Genomic DNA, 26164 nt, shown 5'->3' with positions numbered 1-26164 from the left:
AAGCCATAAGGAATTGCTAAGAGGGCTAAACGCTTCGCTGTAGTCTTGGATTTCGCGCGCAATTCTATACGGATCTCAATAAAACGTAATTCAAAAATTTACAAAAATCGCAAAAATTTTCACTTTTACCGTATTTCCGTGTAATAACAATTGAACGCGATATTTTATCGAATTTCTGTAAATTGCATCTGAAAGCTTATTAAATAAACTTTAATTTGCATACCTCACCATCAGTCTAGGCCAAAAATTACCTACTTTCTTAGACAGATTTAATAAAATTTTACTTTTGCATTCGTTTGTATGTCATTGGTCTATTGTGAAAGAAGTTGTAGTTAGTTACGGATTTCTAGTATATAGGCATGATAACACTTTGGATATTTTATAGTAGCGACCCCAACGTTGGATGGAAACAACTTAAATCATAATGTAGAAATAGGTACTATCTGCAGATAGATTGTACTTAAATTCCAAATGGAAGTCACTTCTATGTACGATGGGACTGACGAGCATGCGCGCGGTATTGACAACCATCTGAGGCAAATAAATCTCAGATGGCTCTGAGTCCCATGTTGGATTGAACTGAAATCTACGAAAATTGGACCTACTACAATCTACATAGAAGTAGTAGCCATTTGTAAATTTTTTTTACTGTAGATGGAACTAGGATCCGTCCAACATGAAAACTAGTTATATCTCGTTTTTTCCGTGTGTGACAGAAGTTGTATATTATTACCCGAGTAAAAACAGAATTCCGCCGCACCACCGCTGCACGGCTTTTTAAGGGCCGCACCACCAATGCACTACAGCCGTGACAATTCTGATTATTTTCTCAAAACTTTCAAAAATTAAATTTATTTAAATCGGATTATAATTTTCTTATTGTAGATGAAATAAAGAAGAAAAAATTTAATACGTGAGTATTTTTTCTTTTAGCTTTATGAAAATATTAGTGCATCAGAATCAGTTTTACATATAAAAATAATTTTGAAGATAGTAATACATGCATTTGTATCAGTTTAATGACTAAAAAGTCAAAATTTGATACATTTCGAAGTTTACGTTTGAATGTCTTAGAGTGGCTATCTCTATGTTAAAAGTGTAAGAGACCTTTTTTCGTAGAGCATTGAATCCTCTACATGAATATGATATAAACTTATTTATGAGGTGCGAATGCCAAGCTAGAAAAATAAAAAAAAAAAAACTTTTTTTCCATGTTATTTAAATGAGAAATGAAAAATTAGATACAGGCACCTCTAAATATTAATATTAAGAGCTCCGCTTTGAACAGGTTTCTTTTCTCACCTTCCTGCAAGTTTTCAGCCTGTTTTTTCGTTGAAAAAAAAAGTCGCCTTAAAATGACACACTCTAATCTTCACACAAGACTGCGTGCGAAATCCGAGACTACAGAAAAGCGTTTAGTCCTTTCAGCAATGCCGTATGACTTTCCCAGCGATCCCGTATTGCTATTTCAGCCATCTAATGTATTGTTGTCAGAGCGATATAGTAGATGGCTCTAGTAGAAATCAAACAGATCGCTAAGTGGGGATAACTAATATAGGTAATACAGTATTGCTCTAAGAGCGATATTTTTTTTTCCGTGTATACAAAAAAAAAAAAAATGAGTACCTAAAGTTCTAAAAATTTTTTAGTGAACGAAATTCAAGAAAACATTTTTTCGCTTTTGCAGCTGGAAATTTATTTAGAATTTTATCAAAACATAAAAAGGAAGTGGAAAATATGACACTGAGGAAAGTTATTGCAGAACTTTCATAGTTTTTGCGACTTACATTTCCAAAAATCATAAAAATAGTTCCTAAGCAAAAAAGGATGCAGAGTTTCAGCAAAAGAAAACCGTTGACTTAAGAAAAATTTCACGCCGGGAAATGATTTTGAATAATTTTTGTAGTTTCCACGATTTGAATAAATTACTTAGTAATTTATTGATGCGGTTTATGTGAATATTTTTTATTATTGTACATGAAAAAAAAAATATAAAATTGATTAACTTCTCCGAATATAAATTTCAAATTTCTTTCAATTTTTACATACTGACCCATCTGGGCGCCAGACTCCTCGAAATTTCCGATCCAAAACTTTAGATCTTGTGGTGATCATTATTTTCAAAGAATATCTTTACTATAATATAATTTTCCAACGCAGTCACGGTTGAAAAAGAATACCCACACTATTTTATGACGATAAATAGAAATATACTTATTATTGTACTCTTAAGCACTTTAAACTTGAGTACCCAATTACTAAAATTCATATTTTGAATAAAGAATGTAGAAGTAGTCACTCGTGAATTTGAATGAAAAGTGTAGGACGTACCTAATGGGATATAAGTAGTATGTTCAGTATTATATCTGAATCCGAACAAAAACAGTTTCACTGTTAAAAATTGCGCCAAGTCCACGTTCATAAAACTCATCTCAATAACATCTGCACTTTGCAAAAAAAATAAGACTCGTTACAATAATTTTCATTCTATACAAAAAAAAGTTAAATACAAAAAAATACCAAGAAACCGTCATAATGTTGAAAAAATTGAAAAAAATTTGTTGAAAATTTAAAAATTAAGAAAAAAATTTTTTATCGTACTTGGTGCGCGTCATTGAGTACCCCAAATTTTTTCAGGATACATGAACATCCTTTTAATGTTTCAACATTTATAAGTAAGTCAACCTATAAAATGCATAAATGTAATGAATGAAATATTATTTTATGATACGTTTAACAAAAGTTAGGTAAAATCAACATGGCATACGTATTTGAAATTTTTAAATTCTCCGCACATCGTTTATGATTTTAATAAAACGCCCTCTCCTGTTCGGTTATGCAATTTGCTTACAAGTGAATACGCCTGCATACGTTGACTCTGTAGTGGAATCACTGCGAAAATTGAGTTGACTAAAAAATAAAACGTATGGCCGACTAAATTGAGAAAATGCGGTGTGATTGCCAATCAAAATGTGTTAATTACAATTAAACGAAGCATGATCAAGTTTCTTCATGAAAGCTTAATGACGAAACTGAAAAAAATTGAATTAAAAAATTTTGTGTTATTTTAGATATCTTCACCAGACTATCATATTGACAGTTATTTTCACTAAAAATCTGAAAAAAATTTTCGAAACGGATTTTTTCACTGAAACTGATATTAATCTAGTAAGCAGTGTTTTTAATTCGTTGAGTATACTTCAGTGATGTGAATCTATAAACATAACAATGTATGAAATCATATATTATATAATTAGAGCTGATAAGATATAATATATATATATATATATATATATATATATATATATATATATATATATATATATATATATATATATATATTATACATATTTACATTACATAAATTCAAGCGAAATCGTTTTTTCTCGGTTGAAATTCGTCCGAAAAAATTTGGGGTACTCAATGACGCGCGCCAAGTACGATAAAAAAATTTTTTCTTAATTTTTAAATTTTCAACAAATTTTTTTCAATTTTTTCAACATTATGACGGTTTCTTGGTATTTTTTTGTATTTAACTTTTTTTTGTATAGAATGAAAATTATTGTAACGAGTCTTATTTTTTTGCAAAGTGCAGATGTTATTGAGAGTTTTATGAACGTGGACTTGGCGCAATTTTTAACAGTGAAACTGTTTTTGTTCGGATTTCATATCTTTTTGTTAAGTGTAATTTTTTGCTCGCCTCTTAATACATTCTTAATTTTAAAATTGAACTTTTCCCGCGCAAAATTAGAAATATGTAAATAAATTAATTAATGCAGGTAAAGCTATTATCATATAAAAGGTTATTTGTTCGTTAATTTTGAAAATCAAATCCTAACAAAAAAATTAAAATTCTGTTTCTCTCATAGTAGCTAGTAGCATTAAAAAACTTAACGTGACTGACCCGTGTAAACTCTTCGGTTTCAATCAATTAACTAGCTTATCAATGGGGATTTTAAATTTTTTATGTATATATAGTTAAAGTTTAACATTTTTTTGAATTAAAAAAGTTGTTAATCTAGATTTAATGCTCTACTACACATTAATTTAACAATAACAATAATTATTTTGGTAATGATAAACAATGATAATGATACTTTTAACATCAATTTATCATTACCGATATAATAAATTTCATTTTTATGATTATCATTGTTATTGTTACAATGACATTATTGTTAATAAAGGGGAGAATGCATCATACGCATAATTGTAATACCTATGGCCTAAAAATTACAATTATTTGAAATCCACTTGATTGGATAACACTGCAACCTATCGGCAACGACTACAAAGTCGTAGAATGTGTACACTATCCAATGGGAATAACCTCTGATTATGATTGTTCATGTACAAAAAACCTTTGTTCCAACTTCAAATTGTTTATTTCTTGTTTAATTAACATTTTTAATAAGCTGAATATTTGTATTCTAAATATTTGCACTGCGCATGCGTCAACTTTACGTTTAAACTTTCAGCGCGGACTTTTGAAAATTATATTGACCAGCACAGTGATTAGAGTAAGTGTATTTTTCTTGTAATTTCAATTATAGAGGTCACAGGACAAAAGGGCAACGTGTAGTTTTTAATAATTTTATAATAAGTTTTATTTTAATAAAGTATTGAAATTTTTGTTAATTGTTATGGATTTCGTTTTTTTTTTTTTTTTTTTTTTTTTAATAGTTCGTAGTATTCATGAAAATAGAATTGATGAAAATAAAAAAATGTACATGCATTGATTAACAATTCTCTCGATATTTTTAAAAAATTTAGAATGAAATGAATATTTATTAGTTATTTATTTATTTACTTAATGACATTGATATTGGCTGACGTCTAACAATTTTTTTTTTTTAATTATTTGAATTAATTAAATAGTAATTCCTAAAAAATTACACCCGTAAATTTTTTAATTTTTTACACATGAGATGTGCTTGTCACTATAATTTTCAAAAGACAGCGCTAAAAGTCTATATACGTAAAGTTGACGCATGCGCAGTGCAAATATTTAGAATGCATACATACAGCTAATTAAAAATGTTAATTAAACAATAAATAAAAAATATGAAGTAGGAACAAATGTTAAATATACATGAACAATCAAAAATACAGGCTTGATGACCTAAATTGCTACCAAAATATTAAAAAATGCGACAGGGGGGCTAACTTAAAGGTACATTATTAATAAATTCTTTTTAAAATAAATAAATGGAGAACGATCAAATATTGATCGTGAATAATAAAGAACAAACCAAAAGCTGAAAACGTGATAGAAAAAAAAATCAAATTTAAAAGAAAAAAATTTGGGGTTCTAACTTCAGTGAGCTATCCCGTTGAATCTACAGTTTATGTAGAAATAATTCCAGTGCACTCTGGTGGTTGTAGATGCAAGCTGTGAATTAACTTTTTTCAGTGTAGTTGCGTATCTATAGTAAGATTACTACACATTTTTATTTTATCTAGTCTGTGGCGGTGACTTTTCTCCATGAAAAAAAAGTCAGGATCGAAATTTCTGGGCTTACTATAGTTTGTGCTGATAAAATTTAATAATTTTAAGTGAATTAAATGTTATAATTGATTATAATTAATTAATATCAGTAAAATAGAGTATGATTTACTTTTATGATATATCATTTTGGAAAAAGGAGTACCATATAATTAAATAAAATTTTGCAACCTCGAAATACCATTCTGCTTACAGTAAACACAGTCGGTAGTCTGGCGCTCCGTTTACAACGGAATTTTTGAACGGAACTTGGCGCCAGATTCTACCGAATCTGTGGATGACAACGTAGGTAGTGACATCTGAAAGCGACTAAAAATATCACACTGATTTTTAAGTGTAGTCTAAAAATATGAAACATTGGAAATTAGATTTTTAGTTAAGAAGTGTTTCTATGCAGAGATTTTTGAATAAAAAATTTAATTTAAACAGTTATATTCAACGTTGTCTGAATCGAAATAATTCTGATTTATAAAAATAAATCATTTTTTCATAAAAAAATTTCTCCCTAGCACTTTTGCTATTGAAAAATGAAAAGATGAATTTATCTTTTTAATTTTTATATTTTTGTAATAAAAAGATAATTTTTTATTTTTCATTTTTTATTTCTGTGATAAGAAGAATACTTATCATTCAAAATAAAATATAAACTTATTTCACGAAAAAATATAAGTATGAAATGAAGAATAGTTTATATTGATGAACTAAATTATCAATTAGAAGCTTTCCATTTCAGATAAATTTTAAAAGAAAATTAAGTAACTTTGAAATTTTTTATAATTAAGAAAATTGTAAATTTGAATTTAATAATTCAATGATTAATGATTTAATAACAATCATGATAAGAATAGAGATAAATATTTTTATTCCTATTATTTTTGTCATTAATTTAGTATTACCATTATTATTATTTTCAGTATTATCGTTACTATTATTATTATTATACGGCTCCGTATACATGCGAAGTTTTTCGAGTAAAATTTGAATTTCCCGGGAATTTATATTGCTCCGTACACATCCGGAGCCGTATCGTTCATTTGCCGTACCTTTAGGCACATTCAATTTGAATTTATTAATACTTTCTCGCTAAAAGTTTAAAGTAAATCAAAGCAATTAAATAAGAAGGTAATTGTAAGCGAATCACCGTAGTTCATTAGAACATATGTGTGTGAGTTCCTTCAAGATTGGAGTTTACTTGAAGCTACAATATATGTAGAAAGAACCAGTGCACCCTGGCGAGTGTAGATCCAAGCTGCGAAATATTTTTTTTTAACTGTAGTTTCCCATCTATCGAAGGATTACTATGCATTCTCGAATTATTTAGTCTGTGGCAGATCACTTTGCCCATTGAAAAAAAGTCAGGATCGAAATGTTTGCGTTGCTATAGTTTGTGCTGATTAAATTTAATAATATTAAGCAGATTAATTGGTATAATTGCATATAATCAATTAATATCAGGAAAATAAGGTATGAACTACCGTTATAATACTAATTTAAGGAAAAAAAGGACCGTAGAATTAAAAATAAATTTGCAACCTCTAAAAAACGTGATGCTTACAGTAAACACAGTCGGTAGTCTGGCGCTCCGTTTACAACGGAATTTTTGAACGGAACTTGGCGCCAGATTCTACCGAATCTGTGGATGAATACCACTACTCGCATTCTTATGTAGTACATGTATTTATATTTATATATGTAGTACATGTATGTATTTATATATGTATGTAAAAGAAGTATGTAGAGTGCACACGAATAGCATACGGAGGCTCGCCTGAAGCCATGTAACAACCTACATTTTATTTACTGCACTTTTACTCACCGGCCGTACACACGGCCTTGCTTTGGCCTGAATATCGCGCTTAGTTCTACTACCTCCTGTATACGTCTTCGTCGCACCTCTCCGCGAGTCCTTTCTCCTCACCTAGCCTCCTATCCGTCGATATTTTATCTGTCAATACTGCTAATTATTTCCTCCCACACTTTTTTTTTTAAAAACGGGCATTAAAAAAAAATCAACTACACACAAATTTTTAAACAGCAACCCTAAGATTAACATCTCTAGTGGTTTCTATCATGGTAATTAATTTTTCGAAAAAAATTGGTGATTAAAAATGATAAATTAATTAATTTTTTTTTTTGTGCATGCAAACAGGTCCTTGAACTCAATTTAAAAATACTGACCTGGTATTTTATACCATGTAAAGACGTTATTCTTAAAGGTAATGTCTGTGTGACTGATGAGTCGAATTTATTTTTTATTTTGTTCATCAACTTTTTTTCTTGTATTATGTTCATTGTTTTTCTTCAATTAATTCAAGATTCATTTAATTTAAAAAAAATTTTTATAATTCAAATATTAAAAGAAATAATAATAAGTGAATAAATAATTGTAACAACAATTTTTGAAAAATTTAAATTCACAATTTTCTAAGAAAGAAAACGTTTTGAACAATTTTGGCTAAAAAAAAGAAAATTCTTCTTCTTGAATTTGTTTAAAAACATTTGGATTATATTTTTTCTTTTTTCTTTACTTTTAAAATGACCTCTAGTAGCAAGAAGATTCATCGTGAGAGGCTTTTACCAGCGAAAGTCACGTCGGATTATCTGTCGGACGTGTAACACGTCTCTCGCCAACGGACGAGTAAAAATTTATTTATATATACATATATAAAATATATATATGGATAAGAGAACGGACGAGTCATATCGCAATGAATTCACGATGAGGTGAACACTCTTGTTTCCCTTCTTACGAAATATATTTCAATGATAGATCGGTGTACTGCTAGCACTTTACTTTCCATCTTTATTGTATTGAGAAAGGAATTTTTTATTATATTCCAAATACTATTATTATTTTTATTGCTTCATTTGCTATTTTATTAATTATCCCGATGGATAGATGCTATTACCGTCATTATAACTTAGTTTTTTTTCTCATCAAACACCTATTATCTGATTTAACTTTATCAAATATCCTAAAATCTGTTCAAAACTTGACAATTTTTTATGTGTACAAATAAAGCTCTAATTAAAAAATTAATTTCAACCTCTATAAAAGTACAAAAAACTTTAATTGGAATGTTTATGACTGATTGCTATAAAGAATTTTTTCCTAACTTATTATTTTTTTGTGAGAAGTATGTTATAATGTAATACAACGTTACATTGGTAATTGTTTGAGCAATTTTCCCATGGACGATATATGTATAAAAAAAATAAAATAAAATACAAAAGTGCCACTTGACTTTTCTTCAATAAAGACGGCCGTGCCCGAGTAACAATGGCCGTTGTATTGGGCCTTCGGCAATTCGTGAAAGGCTCAGTGCAGTCTGCGTGACTGCGTCGCGTTTTATTCCTTAAATGCCATGTATTCTGCGATTACAACCACGTAGATTATTCACATTCATATCTATATCTACAATATATTATTAAATTATATATCATATTATATTATATTATACACTTTCCGATCCGAGATCTGACGAAACAGGATTATAAAGATTTTTTTTTCATCTTCTGCATTATTCATTATAAGTACATAATAAGTATTTACCATTGTAATGAATTTTATATAAATATAAAAATATTCAAAGTAAATGTTAATGTTGCTTAAAAAAAAAAAAAAAAAAAAAAAAAAAAAAAAAAAACACGAGAGAATAGCAATTAGCGTAGATTAAAACCCGCATATTGATGAATTTTCTGCAATTACAAAGTGCGGGAACCATGAACCACCAGTCCCACTAAATAAAACCGGTAATTGAATACAGATTAGTTTTTGATTTCTATATTGTAACACGATACATGATACCGAAATAATTTGTTAAAAAATACATTTATCCTCTGGTCTAATCTAATAAGACTTATAAAATTATAAATCTGTTGCGAGAGTTGCAAGGATAAATTTATTTATTATTTTTTATCAGCTCCATTCACCGTCAATAGAATAAGAGAAGGTAGAAAATTAAGTAAAGAGTATAGAGGGTTTCATACAATGGTCTAGAGACAGTGCTACGTATTCGAGAAGGATATATATATATATATATATATATATATATATATATATATATATATATATATATATATATATATATTTATATGATATTGCGCAACAATGCTTCGCCACCTGCACTCATTTCGTCACAAATATATAAGCTAACTGGTGGCTTTAATCGCGTATATTACCAGTGTGGTGGTAGCTTGTATTACTTTCGCCAATTAAGTTTATACTGTATCTATAATCTATAATATGAAAGATGTTACTTTATATTTAACGATATATTTAACGCAACTTTATACTGCCTCGGGAAATTATTATTTTATTTTATTTAAAAAAAATTTTTTATTCAGATACTCTATCTAAAGATTTAAGTAGTAAGATTTTTTTTGAGAAAAATACCGTCTTAACAGTTAATTTAAAATATATATAATTTATAAATATTAAAATGACAGATTTAAGTGTCTGTCTTATTACATAATTCCAGATAAGTCATACATCCCACACTGGGGTTTTATATATTTTGTATCTTGTAACGAGAGTAAGAGTATTGTAATAAAAATCTAGATGAATTGATGAGCAAATAGAGACGTATGTCAGTCACGGAATTTTCTACATACGAATCAATGATGTTACGATATACTCACTATATTATAATTATTATTATTTATCCTCACAATCAGGCGACTCACGTGTACCTATACACACCATCAATTTTTTATTTTTAATTAGATATAATAAAAATTTTAATTTCATAAAAAAGGAACTTTGATTTAATCGTGAGCAACTAAATTTCACTAAAATGATTAAATTAAAATTTAAAACTTCAAATTTATAAGAAATTTGTGAAGTAAAAAATCTCCTAATTGCATAAAGTTATTTTATTATAAATACCAAGAGATAAATAGTACACAACAATGACCTCTTACAAAAGATCATCGCTTAATTCCCTAAAACTAGTCCTGTCCAACCTGGTGATATTACTAGCCTTGCCATGTCTCCCTAGACCATCAACAAATTTTTTGGCCCCGTGAATGCCGTCTTCAAGTAGAATATCCGTGGAGTTGTCCTTTTCGAACTCAAGAGCCTCCTCTATAGATTTGGCGCCTAGCGATGCGAAATGTAATGACGTACGATCGGCGAGTAATGCGCGCTGCGGATATTTTATTATCGTCTGAGCCATAGATACACTTTGTCCCAGTCCTGATATCGGTTGTCATTGCATATTATTGACAGAGAGCATTATAATTTTTATTTCAATTTGAATAATTTAAATTTTTATGATAAGAACTCACCAGCGCCGCAGGCAACAAGACGATTCGCGATTCCCCACTGGAAGGCTTCTTGTCCGGTGATTTCTCTACCGCTGAGGATCATGTCCATGGCTCGTGAATATCCGATCATTGCTGGCAATCTTATAGTTCCTCCGCACATTATTGGTATTCCAAAGCGCCGGTTCAGGAAACCCATCCGCGACTGTTCCTCGACGATCCTTAAATCGCACATAAGAGCAAGCTCTAAGCCTACGCCTACTGCGTATCCATTTATTGCGGCAATCAGCGGCTTTTTTGACAGCTCGCTCCTGCTACTCTGTAATTAGATAGTAAATATTATTTAATAATGAATAATAAATAAAGATATTGAAATTAGCCGATTTTTTTTTTTAAGTCTGATAAGTATTTATAAATTATTATGAAAAAAAAAATTTAATCATAGTTTATCATTACGACATCTAAAATATTTTTAAGTTTTTGTATAATAATTTACTTATTATAAAAAATTTTTTTTAATTCGTAAAAAGTAACAAAAAATTTTATCATTACCAAAAATCTAAGTTCACAATTTTTAAATGCAAAACATTTGTAAGTTTTTTTTACAACAACTTATTTACAAAAAAATTCTGGGACGGCTGCTGATTTGTGGCAATACAATTAAAAGGCATTTGATGATTATGTGATTTTTTTTCACAAATAAATTAGAATAAAAAATTTATAAAATAAAATTCAATGGATAGAACTTAAAAAAAAAAAAAAATATTTATACAATTTTTTTGAAACAAATTCATTTATCGAACAAGATAAAAAAGTAATAAATTTTTTACTAATTTCTGGATCATGTCAATTCTTTATATCATTATAACAAAAAAAAAAAAAAACTGAAAGTTAATAAAAATAATTACCAGTGCCCCAAAATGCGGTAGATTATCAGTTTCACTCTCGCATTTTGAAATCTCTTCTAAATCGAACCCCGAGCAAAAATTACCGCCTATACCATGGATTATACCCACTTGCGAGTCATCATCTTGCTCGAATGAGACCAAAGCGTCTGACAGTTCTTCTGCTGCTGCTCGGTCCAAACAATTCTTTTTTTTCTGATTGTTTATACCAAAAAAGGTGATTGGGCCAGTTTTCTCCACCACTATTTTTCCTGAAAGCAATTCAACCAATTATTCATAAATGACACTAATTCAATCAAAAAATTTAAATTAATTGCTACCTTTATTAGTTTCCTCTATTTGTTCAGCAACAGCAACATTTGAGGTTAAGTTGCGTTTTATTTGACTATTAAGAAATTTTCTTACTGAAAACGCTAACCGTCTCGTGCACGCCATGTTCTTATCTCAATTTACCGTAATTAATCAATAAATATTTAAAAAAACTACTTGGTTTTTGACTTTTTATACAAAAAAACATACATATGCAGTGTATTCTTATCGATATTTATGTTCTTTTGTTTTAAAAATTTGCAAGTTTTTACGGAGCATTGCTCGAGTAACGTCCCATGATGCCGATGGAAGGAAAGTACGTTACAATATGGATGACCAACACACAATTGCTGCGACGCTGTGTGTTATGTCCTGCGAGGTTACTAGATTTGCTGATGATGACACCGCGTGGACAAGTGGGTTCTTTATTGTCACGCGGGATTTTATTTTATAATTTAATTTGAAATATACTTAAAATTGACTGATTGAGATTGAGTGGCAAGGTATGAGTTTAAAATGATAAGGGTTCAATTGAACTTAATGTTGATGTTGATTTAGAAATTGGAGAGATAGAGTGAATAGTTACAGCTATTGGGAAGAAGTGAAGTCACAAAGTCTTAACTCTGACTGCTCAGCTTCACGTTCCCCCACTATGGTTACAGGTATACACTTATACTATTGCTAGAACTACCCTTATACATAGTGCGTAATATACTATCTTACATGTATTTATATAAACTTATTTCTATATAACATTTATTATTTGCGGCTGCGGCCGGCTTACATATTCATGTACCTGTATTTACCTGGCTTTTAATTCAGCACAACGACCTAGGGAAACCGCAGAAAACCTGGTCGAGGTACAGACAGTAATAATAACATAATATCAGATCGTTGTTAACAATGATTATCCTCATCTATTATTTATTATTTAATTAACATATATTCATTAGAATCAATTAACGTGTTATAGTTTTAAAAGGCGTTTAAAGTATTATCTGCTCAATAAATTATATCAGATGCAGAATTTACTTTAATATTTGCTAATCATTCCTAAATTCAATTTAATACCATTTACTTTTCAATTATTCCAATATGTAATTAAATTTGTCTAAAACCACTGTGACATTAAATCCATACATATGTACATATATACACATGTTGTAGCATCTAAATATTCATTTATCTATGTTATTTAGTTACTTAAAATAAAGTGAATAAATAAATTATTATTTTATTATTTGTTGTTAAATTCGGTTGTAGTGCCTTGTTTTTTAGAGAACAAGAGACCGTTGAGTTTCCACACGTGTCTTTTATGGCTTTTCTTTTAAGGACTTGAAGTTGTCATGTGGCAAGGACATGTTCTGTGTTTACTCAAAGATTTTATGGTTTTTCAGAATCTAATACAATATTCCTTTGTATTATTTTCTTGACATTAAAGTTTCTCTTTCGAAGACACGTGTGCACTCGACGACCAAACTCAACAATTAAATCAAATATTAAATCCACTAGAAATTCTAAATCTATTTAAAATATAAATATAAATTTAAATTATACAATAAGAGACAATAATTTATGCCTGCTCGTGTTGCTTTGGTATCGATGAAAGTTTGGATTTATGAAAATTTGTCCAAATAAATATGAAAGTTTGTAAAATTGCTGATGAATATAAATGAATAAAAGCACAAAAAAATTTACGTATAATTGTATATAAATAAAAATGATTCTATGCAAACTAGATCATCTGTTCAATTTTACAGTTGTTCAAATGACCAACTGAACAAATAAAATTCCCTATTTTTAAAAATACGTACAACTAATAATATGTTTATTTGATTTTAATTCCAAAAGTATAAATGGAAAAATGAACATAACTATAAATGAAAATTTATAAATTTACTAGTTAATAAAAAATATCATTTGAATAAATAATTAATAATACAAGTGGATAAAAAAAAAATGAAACATTCACTTAATGAACTTATGTATTTAAAAGATAGATCCTTATGTAAAAAAACTATTATAATAATTTGAACAAATGAAATTGCGGATAAATAATGGTAATGAATAAATGTAGAAATGATTTTATGAATAAATGACATTATGATCATTAGTATTTTTGAGGTTGTGTATAAATAAACATTTGTAAATATGATGATCGGTACAAATGAAAGTTGTCCGAATGGATATTTGAATAAATGAAATTCTATCAAAATAAATCAATAAAAATGAACATCTGCATTAAAGTTAATCAGTAAAAATGAATATTTGTCCAGAAGTTAAACTGTCAAAATGAATATCGGTTAAAAAAAAGATTTCCACGAAATGTCTTATAATTTTATAAGCATGTTGCAATCTATTAAGAACGAACTTTATAACATTTCACCCTCAAAGGGCTGTATGTGGATGTTAAAAATTAAGAAAACTTAAAACTTTTAATGTATAATTTTTATAGGTTTAAAACGGATTTTATGAGTATAAATTTTACTCACTGAGAACAGTGCAAGGGCGTTAAATATTTAAAAAAATTAGGAAACCGGTTGACCCTAAAAGCCATCCCTGCAACTTCCCGCTAATTCCATACCCAAGCGCTTAAAATTGCATTGTGTGTGTGTGTGTGTATTAAGATAAAAAAAACTAAGTCGATCACCGCAAGCCCGGTCACAATCGATTCATCCGTTCGTGAGTTATCGTTGTCGAAAGAAAACCGAATAAAGTGTTTTTTCGAAATTACTTCAAAATTTCTGGCTCGATCGATTTAGAGTTGAAGATTCTTTGGAAAAGCTTTAAAAAGTGCGTCTAATGCCGCCAACCGCGTAACAATCGCTTCATTCATTCAAAAGTTATTGCAGTTTGAAAATTCAAAAAATGGTGTTTTATTAAACGTCTATCAGACTTTTGAGCTCGGAGAGCTGAAAAACATCATAAATGCAATTTTAAGCGCTTGGGTATGGAATTAGCGGGAAGTTGCAGGGATGGCTTTTAGGGTCAACCGGTTTCCTAATTTTTTTAAATATTTAACGCCCTTGCACTGTTCTCAGTGAGTAAAATTTATATTCATAAAATCCGTTTTAAACCTATAAAAATTATACATTAAAAGTTTTAAGTTTTCTTAATTTTTAACATCCACATACAGCCCTTTGAGGGTGAAATGTTATAAAGTTCGTTCTTAATAGATTGCAACATGCTTATAAAATTATAAGACATTTCGTGGAAATCTTTTTTTTAACCGATATTCATTTTGACAGTTTAACTTCTGGACAAATATTCATTTTTACTGATTAACTTTAATGCAGATGTTCATTTTTATTGATTTATTTTGATAGAATTTCATTTATTCAAATATCCATTCGGACAACTTTCATTTGTACCGATCATCATATTTACAAATGTTTATTTATACACAACCTCAAAAATACTAATGATCATAATGTCATTTATTCATAAAATCATTTCTACATTTATTCATTACCATTATTTATCCGCAATTTCATTTGTTCAAATTATTATAATAGTTTTTTTACATAAGGATCTATCTTTTTAAATACATAAGTTCATTAAGTGAATGTTTCATTTATTTTTTTATCCACTTGTATTATTAATTATTTATTCAAATGATATTTTTTATTAACTAGTAAATTTATAAATTTTCATTTATAGTTATGTTCATTTTTCCATTTATACTTTTGGAATTAAAATCAAATAAACATATTATTAGTTGTACGTATTTTTAAAAATAGGGAATTTTATTTGTTCAGTTGGTCATTTGAACAACTGTAAAATTGAACAGATGATCTAGTTTGCATAGAATCATTTTTATTTATATACAATTATACGTAAATTTTTCTGTGCTTTTATTCATTTATATTCATCAGCAATTTTACAAACTTTCATATTTATTTGGACAAATTTTCATAAATCCAAACTTTCATCGATACCAAAGCAACACGAGCAGGCATAAATTATTGTCTCTTATTGTAAATGCAACTAATTAACATATTTAAATTCTGGTTCATCTGACAGGTAGTGTCACCTGCCAGATGCAACCCAAAGCATTATAGTTATTGCGACATAACATGTGCAACAGTGCTGCGCAGTGACATAATTTTAGCGCGCGAAATTTGATTTGAATTCTCTTTTTAACTAAGGTAAAAGTCCCAGTTCCTGCTCACTATTTGTTGAGGTATAACAAAATCCATTATTTAAAAAATTCTTATCGATTAAAACTCTTTTTTTTTGGTAATATTTTTCAAGGTTATTTGATATAAAATAATTAAATTTTTCAATGAATTAATGAAATCAACCAATAATATTGATTTTTTTAGAATATGTGTACAAAAATGCTATTAGTACTAGATCACCATTTGATAATTCATTAATGACATAAAATTGATATTTTAAATATTAAAAACTACAAGTTTATAAATTTGAGACACAAAATAATCGTTAAACATCAAATTAGAAATAGGCGTCTTCGCTGTGGGTAAACATTACTCGATACGGCACCTGTGCGAATGGTTCAAGATAACAGTGGCCGTTTAAAAATTATTCAATTTTTAATTATTAAAAATTGTAAGATTTGATAATAAATGTACCAGAAAAATAAAAAATATACCATAAGTGAGCAGATACTGGGGCTCTTACCTTAATTTATATTCGTTATATTTTTATGATATGAAATTACCAGACACCTGGCAACTTTTGATCATATTTTTTTAAAAATAAACTGGTTTTTAGTGCTACTATGGAGTTTTTTGAAAAAATTTTTCGTGTCATAATTTATTTGCTACCAAAATTATAAAAATTATCAGATGTCTCGATTTCTGTATCTTATGTTTTTATTAGACTAAAATTAAGAAAAATTTGACAATTTTTTTTTTTTTTTTTTTCAAACAAATTACTCTTTAAAAAAATGTAATTTATAATTAAAAAAATTTTTTTTTTATTTCTTCAAGTGAAATTTAAAGAAAATTTTTTTTGAAAATATTTTATTTATTAAAAAAACTGTCAGAATTTCTCCGATGTTTCAATTTTAGTGTTATAAATTAATACGTATTGAAAAATAAATTAATTGATTAATTAAATAATCAAGATTAATTTTCATATATAATATATACAACAATTATTAATACATTTTTTCAGAAAGGCCTTAATTGGTAATTAAAATAATTAATTGCATTTTATTAACAAAAAAAAAAAAAAAAAAACTAAACAAACACTTTAAGGTTTCCAGCTCAGAAAACTATCCTGGAGTACTATTTGTTTAAAAATACTGTTGCTTATACTTTGTGAAGATGTCCTATTTTTCTGTGCCTCCAGAATATAAGCGACCTTTTCTTTGGCTTCACTCCGAGGAATATCTCCCCTGAGACTCAGTAATCTGACCAAATGATCGTCAGTCATATCCGGATACTTTTCCACCAGTGAATGGAGATCCAGTGTCAAAATTTCGGCATCCTCGCACCTAAGAACCTCCGCAAGTCTTTTAATAATCTCAAAAGGGGAGTCAAAGTTACCGACCTTGGGCGCAATGCGTACGAAGAAATTCTTTAGCTTGTCCGCTTCGCTCATTATCTTAGAAGTACATGTCAGGCACTCGTCGTAATTTTTCAAAGAGATTTTCCTAGATAGCATCGCTGCGATATACCTTTTCGCAATTAAATTCTGAGCTTCATTTATCACGTACTCAAAATTTTTTACCCTCAAGTGTCCGTAGTCCTGGAAGTAATCCTCGAGAGTGACGCAGATAGTTTCTACCGCGATAGAAGAATTGAGCCACTTTGGGGTCAGCAAATCCTGGAACTGGGTCTCGAGATCCAGAAGAGACTCTTCTAGCAGGATAGCTACCGCTTCGTTACGCAGCTGCTGGTAATTTGCTAATAAATTTTCAAACTTTACTGCTGCGTCACTGGTAGCGTTGGTCACCCAATAAAGCTGCTTCATCTGCTGCGCCAGCTCGACATATTGAAGACAATTGTTCACTACCGTGATCATGTGATGGGTAAAATACGGCACTTGGCTCCGGTCATCGAAATGTTTCGCCTTAAATTCCATTATAGCTTGTCGATACATCAGACCGTATTTATTGACTTGTTCGATACAGACCACCAATGCCTTCGCTGTCAGTTCGTTGCTTATTGTTTTGGTAACCTGTAGAAAAATTTAATTATTTATTTGAATATAACCTAGTCAGTAATCAGTATATGAAGGAATTTATACGCACTTAGAATTTTGGAAATAAATTTTTTTTTAATTTACATGCATTTAAGTATGTGCATAATAAATTTAATGGCAATCAGACAAATATTTTCAAATTTATACTTATAAACTGAAAATCAGTTTCAGTTCAAATTCTGACGGAAAGATGAAAAATACGGAAAAACTAATAAAACCCATATTTCTAGAAAATAAAATTTCATACGATAAAGGTCTCATATTATTTTTCCGTATCTTAAGTATTTAAACCAGAACTTAAATTTCAAACTTTCTAAACACGTGATCTAATCGGAGACGCTTAAAATCCAATTTAAAATTAAAATTCCGGCAAAATGATAAGAAGTAGATGGAAATTAATAAAAATTTTTTTGGTAGACAATTAAATTTCTTACAAAAAAATTCTCTCATGATTTTTTCGTATCTTTAATATTTAACCAAGATTTTATCATTTTGTATTGATTTTTTGACAAAAACAGAATCTGTACTACTTCAGTTTTTATTTTGATAATTTTTAAAGATTTTGAAAAGCTAGAAAAATCATTATTTGTAAAAAAAAGCTTATAATCAAAGTTAAAAGCCACTATTAAAAATATATCAATTTTCATCTTACTCACTAAAGAAGTCTCTTCAGAAAAAATTATTCAAAAATCCATTTTTTCTCCCAAGTGCGTAAAACCCCTAAATTACTCTCAAAATTTACCTGTAAATTTTGATCTATCATTTGAAAAATAATAACCGGAGCCGCTGTGTGATAATAAGTGTCCTGGGAAGAAGACTCTGGCGCTTTGCCACTCCACCAGTCAGCTTTCTCAGTCTCCAGAGTCTTCTTCATCCACTCTTCATAATTCTGACACATGTTCCTTAGATACTTCTGTTGAAGTTCATCAAGAATCTCTTTGCTCAGCAGATCACCGATCTCTGAAATATTTATATTTAATTCCGGGTGCAACATCAAATCAGCGCCCGGATAAGTGTTCATGATCCACCCGAGGAGAGAGACATACTCATTGCCCTCTAGTCCATTGGCAATAATATCTTTCAAGTGCTGAGAAAGACACCCATGGTACATCCTAACAAATTTATTAACAATGTCATAGTACGGCGGAAAACAAGGCCCGCAAAGTGTTTTTACAACTCTCAAATCCTCCTGGATCAACTGGCGAGTCAATTCCAGATATCGAACAAGCCACATTTTATTATCTGCGCGTTCATCAACCTGGGTACCCTCTATGCGATTAGCTACAGACTTTTCGAGAGTCTGCATCGCCATTTCCTTCCACTTCTTGAGCCTTCCTGGAGGCATAAACCCGGACTGTCGGAACCTCTGGACCGCGAATTGATCAGCTTTCTCCTCCCGCTCGATTATCCGAAGCGCGGTGACGATAACTGTCGGTTCTTTCCGCACAGTATTCAGTGTACGACTCAGCACCAGCTTGATCTGCTTCTCCATCAACTGTGACAAGGTCTCGACATCCTCAAAGTAGGCCTTGAGCATCACTTTGTCCGGCAGAGACTGATTCGGCAGCTTGTGTAACTCGTACAACAAGTCGTCCCTCGAATTCTCCAGGTCCATCAGACTCTGGTGAGCATGGAGCAGCTTGCCTTCGTTGATCCACATCTTGGTCTTCTCCACAGACTCTGGCACCGTGAAGATGTGCTTCAGATTCTCCTTTGCTGTCACGTACTGAGAGTGTCGCATGTTTTCTTCCTGAACTGGTTGGAGCTTCGTGTTCAACTCTAGTGCTGAACCGAAAGATTGACCTATCAGGTCTACTTCTTCTTTGATGGATGCGATCGTTGACAAGGAAGTCTGCAGTTGGTCGAAGCCCACTCTTACACCGTCCAACTGGCTCTGCATCGCTGTTTTCAGCATTGTTTCTACTGAGGATTTCTTTCTGGTGATTCTGCGCTTGTACTGCTCGACTTTTTCTAGCTGACCTGGACGCTGGAGCATATTCATCACGTGCTTAGTTGCTGTTGCTTTTGCTTCTTCCTCCAATTTTTGTAAATCTGTCAGATTTGTTGTTCCAATCATTTTTTGGGTTTTTTTTCTGAATTGACGCTACAAAATAATTTTTATTAGTTGTTTGAAAATTAAAATAAATTTTAATGATAACTTTAAAAAATTCAGACAAAATTTAATTTTTTAAATTTATAAATTGGAAATTCGGTTTTTGAAATGTACAAAAGTAAAAACAAATTTTTGAAGGTTTCTTTTAATTAATTAGCTTTGAAAATAAATTTTTATTTATTTTTAGAAACTAAAATAAATTTTCAAATTATAAAATTTAATTTCTTATAACTAATAAATTGGAAAATCAGTTTTCGTTATCTAAAAAATGTAAAATTAAAAATTTGTAAAAAAACGAAAATTGATCATAAGAATAAAAAATTTATTAATACAATTACCTTTTTTTTTATAAATTATTTCATATATAATTAAAAAATTAATTAAAAATCACTAGTAACTAGAGGTTATGATTTTTATCTTGACATTTGACATGTATTTATTATTATATAAACTCCGGTTTCCAATTCAAAAATAAATTCTTTCTATGTAACTGCACACAAATGTCATGTCTCATAACATGTGTATATAACCAAGTACAGTTACAATTGTTTCAATTGTTTACCTTTTTAGTTTACCTCTCATTTTATTTTTTGTTTATTCATAATCATTAATCATCAACAATGTGCAATTTATGATTTTTTTGTTAAAGAAGAAATATATTTACCTAAAAATACAAACTTTCCATAAAAGTAGTTGATAAAACTACCTAAAATATAAATGGAATTGAATCATCTGAATAAAGAGTCAAACATGAGAAAAATGTAAGTTTTTTTTGCTAAAATACTAAAAGTCAAAATATAAAATTCGCAGATATCTGATAATTTTTGTAATTTTTCTTATTAAAAAAATGAAAAAAAAATTCCACATGTAGAAGTTTTAATAAACTATAAGTGCAATTTTTTAAAATATTTTTTTAGCTCTAATTTAGTTAATACAAAATTTTATTAATTTCAGTATCATCAAAAGTCAAATGACATTAAATTTAGCTGTCATTTCACAATTGTTTTAATTTTCTTTAACAAATAAATTATAGTAAAAAAAAAATTATTAAAAAATGGACTTGTAGAAATTTAAACAAATTAAAAATGCAATTTTTTTTTAATTATTTTTAGAACAAATTTTTTTGTTAAAGAAAATTATAAAATTGTCAAGTGACAGCTAACTTTAATGTTATAAAATCCAATTGTTTCTTTTAAAAAAAATAAATACTTAAATAATTTTCAGAAGCAGAAAGTCTCAAGAACCAGATCCAAATGACAACAGTGAGCTGGACGGGGTTTTTCCTATCCCTAATTTCAGCACTGACGTTGCAGATCTACCAGAAAGCAAGGCTCTGGTTACTCGTCTTGACATCTTCTGGATATTTTTCTCAATAATTACCCACCTGGTGGACCTGGTAACGGACTTGAATTTATCATTAAGATATTACCTCAAAGGACAACTCATGTACTTTTTCATCACTACAGCATTTTTGTTTATTCCCTCTTTTATTAATATCATCGTCAGTATCAGGATGTATGAACAAGATTCAGAGGTACTGTACTTGATTTTACAATTATTTAAAAATTAAAAGACTCATTGATTAGTTATTGATACTATAATTGAATTTTTAGATGAAAGCTGAGGGGATAAAAAAGCAAACTCTAGCAAGACGGATCCTCAAACTAAAATTATGCTGTCCATTTATTCTAGTATTTCAACTAGCTCCAGTTCTCCGGTACCTAGACTGTCTGAAATATGCTTGCCAGTCATATCAGTGCCGGAAAGACAATAATAATTACGGACAAAGAAAGTATTATATAAAAATGTTGAAAGAAGAACAGGATATATCTTTGCTGAGAGTGTTTGAGTGCTTTTTAGAAGCTGCTCCTCATCTGGTTTTACAGTTGACGCTTATTATTTATACTTATGATGGAATTGTTACTGTTGATTCAATGTGTAAGTACTTTCAAATTCAATTTTTTATTTTTTATATTAATTGATGGTCATTGAATTTTTTTCAGTCTTTCACCAATTAATCAGTATTTTGAGCTCTCTCGGTAGCATGGGCTGGGCAATGTCTAGTTACCACAGAATAATTCGCTTAGCACAAGGCGATAAAGAAAATATAAATTGTATTGGAAATGTCATTCAATTCTTCTGGCATTTTTTTATCACTGGTAAGTATTAATTTAATAAAACTGAAATTATCAGACACCTGAATTCTTAGATTTTTTTTTTTTTTTTTTTTTTTAATGAAAAACTATTGTAGAAAAATTTTACATTTAGAAAATTTGAATGACTATGAGTGCAATTTTTTGAAAATTGTTTTTCAGTTCTAATTTAAGTAATGACAAAATATCCTTACGTCTGCTGATTTCGGTATCATTAATTTAAAAAAAAAAAAAAAAATGATAAAAATCAACAGACTTATGACAATTTTTGAGATTATTATAGCAAATTAATCATGATAAAAAAAAGATTTTTAAAAATTCGCATTGATAGTTTTTTTTTTTTTTTACTTTCTACAAGTAGAGTTTTTTTACTACATTATTTCGCAATAATTGAATTTTTATAAAAATAAGAAAAAATTGTCAGAAGTTTGTTGGTTTTGATATCATAAAAATTACAATTATTGTTGATTATATTGATAACGACTAATTATTAATTATAAAATTCTAGTATCGAGAATAATATCAATAAGTGCAGCGGCAGCAATATTTGCAGTATACACAACAATATTTTGCTTCATCCACTGGTTCATTATGACTCTCTGGATTTTAAGCAGACCAACTGGAGTGATACAATTCTGCCATGACCAGAGCAAAGGTCCTAACGCTCCATTGACAATCTACGAGCGCATAGGATATTACCTGTTTTCAGCGATTCTCGGCGTTGTTTACGTATTCACGTATCTAAAGCCAGCCGAGGGATCAACTTTCTACAGGCACATTTTTTACTACAGCATCTGCGGAATCGAAAACGCGGCAGCTTGTATTGTCTGGGCAATTGCTGATTACAATACTGTCCTATTTTTACGGTACTACATACTCGTTATTTGCTTGTGCATTGTGCCATTTATTCTTGGAATTCTTTGTATGATAGTTTATTACAAATTTTTCCATCCGACGTTGTCTAAAAACTCACAAGTATCTTACACAGACTCAGTCAATATTTAAATATACTTATATTTTTATAATCAATAATGATTATTATTAATACAGCCATCAGTTTATACACACTCATGCATTTATATTTATGGTACTGATATAATATGATAGTTAAATATTTTTATACTTTTTTAAGTAAAGTAATGAATATTTATTACCAGTTCTTACTCAAATTTTTAATACAAGTTAAAGTCCATGACAGTACTTTGAATTTCAGAACAGCAAACAAATTTCAGATGTTACTAACATATTAAATTTATTGTGAAATAATTTTTTACATACTTTGATGAAAGTATAATAAAGTACAAACTTTAAATAAAATAAAAAATTGTCTAAGTATTTTAGTCATTGTTCAGTTTCACTTTTTTTTTTAATAAAAAATCAATTAATCTGAAAAAAATTTTTTTTAACTATTCTACTGTTGATAAACTTGATAAAAAAAGTTTTAAATATTATTTTTGTGGGTTGAAATTTTGTGAACCGTGAAACTAAACAATTGCTTCATTTTTTCATTCCAAAAATTCCATTAGATAATAAAAACTACCCTCATTATTATAGAGTTATTTCAAATTTGTTAAAATTTATAAATTTTTAGTTTTTTAAACTAAAATTTTTTTTGAATTCATAATTTCATGAATTATAACGATAAACAATTTTTTTGTTTATATGCAAACAAAAATTTGAATTATTTGCGAAAATTAAAACTAAAATATTTTTCTAGAAATTCTTAAAATTTTTTGGTAGTCCACGCGTGAAAGCAATTAAAAAATTTTTTTTTTTTTTCAATTCTTCTATTTTTGTAAAATTTATGAAAAATAAGTGATGATTTAAATATAAATATATCATTTCATGTGTTGAAATTTTGTAAACCGTAAAAATAAGTTATCATAATTTTTTATCAATATTAGTGTTTTTTAATCCATAAGTGTTACAGATTTATAGAAATATTTTTATTGATATAATTAAATTTGACTTAATTATATATTAATAAATTATTGAATTGTACATAATCACAACAATAATTAACTAATATTAAAGAAAAATAACATTGCAATTTAGATAAACTTTGTTCCGTGCAAATAATTTAGTAATAAATTCGGGTTGAGGAATATCCTTAAAAAATTCGTGTCACCCGAAAAATATAAAGTAAAAGATTAGAAGCATTAAATTATTAAAAATTATTAAAAAATGTTCATCATATAGTAAATAGTAGCATAAACTTAGAGAATCAGTCGACCGGATTTTGCACGACAATCAGAATAAACTCCTTATCAGGCGCTACCATGACTTCGTGCTTCTTGCTGCGGATACGCAAAAATGTGAGATCGTTTGTCGGATCTAGATCACGCACCACAGAACGCGCTTTGTCCGATAACTGGCTGATCAATCCCGCATATTGAACCGTTGTCGTGTTGTCAAGCGTTGATTTTATTGGTATACCTAGTTAGTAAATTAATAAATTAGTTTTGACTGTACTTACAAGTAACAGTAAAATATAGGAAAGTAAATTTACCTTCAGAATTGACGACAATTGTACCCACGACACCTTTGTGGGACTGAATCCTCTTCATAGTTTCTTCAACTTCCTGAGCCTGTAAAATTTCAGTCATTAGTTTCTTTTATGCTTGTAAAAAATATTCATTTATTTATTTGTACTCACCATTTTAGGTTATTTATTCAAGCTAATAAATAAACTGCTTAATGGATATGCTGTTTATGAAAGTGTAGTTTGGTCTATAAATATATTTTAATGAGAATAATAACAATAATGAGATTAAATCATTGACCAAACAAATTTGTAAATGCAAAATATGAGTAATGACAGTCGAGGTTAGATAGGTAAGAAAGAGTTGGATTTTTTTACCGATTGGTGTTGAGGTTTAATTCCTACAGGTTAATAAAGTACGGATCATTTACCCTGATAGCCACCTTACCTATAACTTACTGTCAATCTACGTCCGCAATTTGAAGCAAACTTGACGGAAAGAGTTGGCAAAGCGAGCGATTACCTATTAGTTACCTATAACTTACTCTGCAAATAGACGTCAAAACTTGCTCTACAAGTATTTCCTTCAAATTGTAGTAAAGTTGAAAGGAAATTTAACTACAAGTTTGATTGTTAACTTGTATTCAAGTTGCGGCCGTAGATTTCTGTCAATTTGCTTACAACTGTTGTTGAGTGAAGAATTACCGCCAACTTGATGTATAACTTAACCGTAACTGCTGGGAGTCAACACTTACTGAGAAAGCGCTGGCTATCAGGGTACTTGTTTTGAAATTTTCATTTTTTTTTTTTTTTTTTTTAATCTATACTAACAAGTGAAAACTTTATTTTGAATGCTTAATTAAAAAAACTACTGAATCAATATAAATAAAATTTTTATCAAAAAATGCAGCGTACTTCGGACGAAGGTTTTAGTATACTAATACATTCTCAGTTGATCGTATTTAACATATATTTGTTGGATTACAAAATGATAACTTTTGCAAATTATCAATTCGGTATTTTCGATTGACAACTATAAAAAATAAAAATAAAAATTCATTTATTTGTTTATTGTTTATTTGAATCACCATTTTTTTATTCAATCATATTTTATTAAATATAAAATCAAATTTAAATGATAGATAATTGTAAAAGTTTACTTTAAAAGTATTTTTATTTTTTAATAACATATCCTGAAAATAAACCAAATATATATCTTCAATAATCTATGTCTATGACAAAATCATTACGCTAATA

The 26164-nt window shown here is 28.9% G+C and overlaps 5 protein-coding genes across 5 annotated transcripts in view; 1 reads left to right on the top strand and 4 right to left on the bottom strand.

Moving 5' to 3' along the window:
• LOC141533543 (uncharacterized) overlaps window positions 1–5708 on the bottom strand; it is a 233272-nt gene extending 227564 nt beyond the window's left edge. The window contains exon 1 of the mRNA XM_074252468.1: window positions 5317–5708. The gene's annotated coding sequence lies outside the window, so the exon portion shown is untranslated. The remainder of the gene's footprint in view (window positions 1–5316) is intronic.
• A 4658-nt stretch (window positions 5709–10366) lies between these two features.
• LOC141533712 (2,3-dehydroadipyl-CoA hydratase) lies at window positions 10367–12300 on the bottom strand. Its single transcript, XM_074252736.1, has 4 exons — window positions 11997–12300; window positions 11680–11927; window positions 10796–11090; window positions 10367–10703 (listed from the first exon to the last, which is right to left on the bottom strand). Exons 1-4 carry the CDS (start codon window positions 12109–12111, stop codon window positions 10426–10428), a joined length of 936 nt encoding a protein of 311 aa, XP_074108837.1. The 5' UTR covers window positions 12112–12300; the 3' UTR covers window positions 10367–10425.
• Window positions 12301–17163: 4863 nt separating this feature from the next.
• On the bottom strand, window positions 17164–20729 carry Sec6 (Exocyst complex component Sec6). Its single transcript, XM_074252735.1, has 3 exons — window positions 20611–20729; window positions 18902–20263; window positions 17164–18135 (listed from the first exon to the last, which is right to left on the bottom strand). The coding sequence occupies exons 2-3, from the start codon at window positions 20234–20236 to the stop codon at window positions 17206–17208; spliced, it is 2265 nt and encodes a 754-aa protein (XP_074108836.1). The 5' UTR covers window positions 20237–20263; window positions 20611–20729; the 3' UTR covers window positions 17164–17205.
• Window positions 20730–20817: 88 nt separating this feature from the next.
• LOC141533563 (XK-related protein 6) lies at window positions 20818–24189 on the top strand. The gene is made up of 5 exons (XM_074252500.1): window positions 20818–21033; window positions 21497–21806; window positions 21886–22210; window positions 22276–22431; window positions 22934–24189. Exons 1-5 carry the CDS (start codon window positions 20990–20992, stop codon window positions 23428–23430), a joined length of 1332 nt encoding a protein of 443 aa, XP_074108601.1. The 5' UTR covers window positions 20818–20989; the 3' UTR covers window positions 23431–24189.
• A 194-nt stretch (window positions 24190–24383) lies between these two features.
• Window positions 24384–25235, bottom strand: Robl (dynein light chain roadblock). The gene is made up of 3 exons (XM_074252501.1): window positions 25082–25235; window positions 24935–25013; window positions 24384–24861 (listed from the first exon to the last, which is right to left on the bottom strand). Exons 1-3 carry the CDS (start codon window positions 25082–25084, stop codon window positions 24650–24652), a joined length of 294 nt encoding a protein of 97 aa, XP_074108602.1. The 5' UTR covers window positions 25085–25235; the 3' UTR covers window positions 24384–24649.
• Between the last annotated feature and the right edge of the window lie 929 nt (window positions 25236–26164).

The sequence above is a fragment of the Cotesia typhae genome, unplaced genomic scaffold (genome assembly GCF_013202065.1).
Source record: "Cotesia typhae breed Kobodo isofemale line unplaced genomic scaffold, CoteBio_Ctyphae scaffold_121, whole genome shotgun sequence".
In the NCBI taxonomy this organism is placed as follows: domain Eukaryota; kingdom Metazoa; phylum Arthropoda; class Insecta; order Hymenoptera; family Braconidae; genus Cotesia; species Cotesia typhae.
This window is presented reverse-complemented; position numbering and strand designations above follow the sequence as displayed.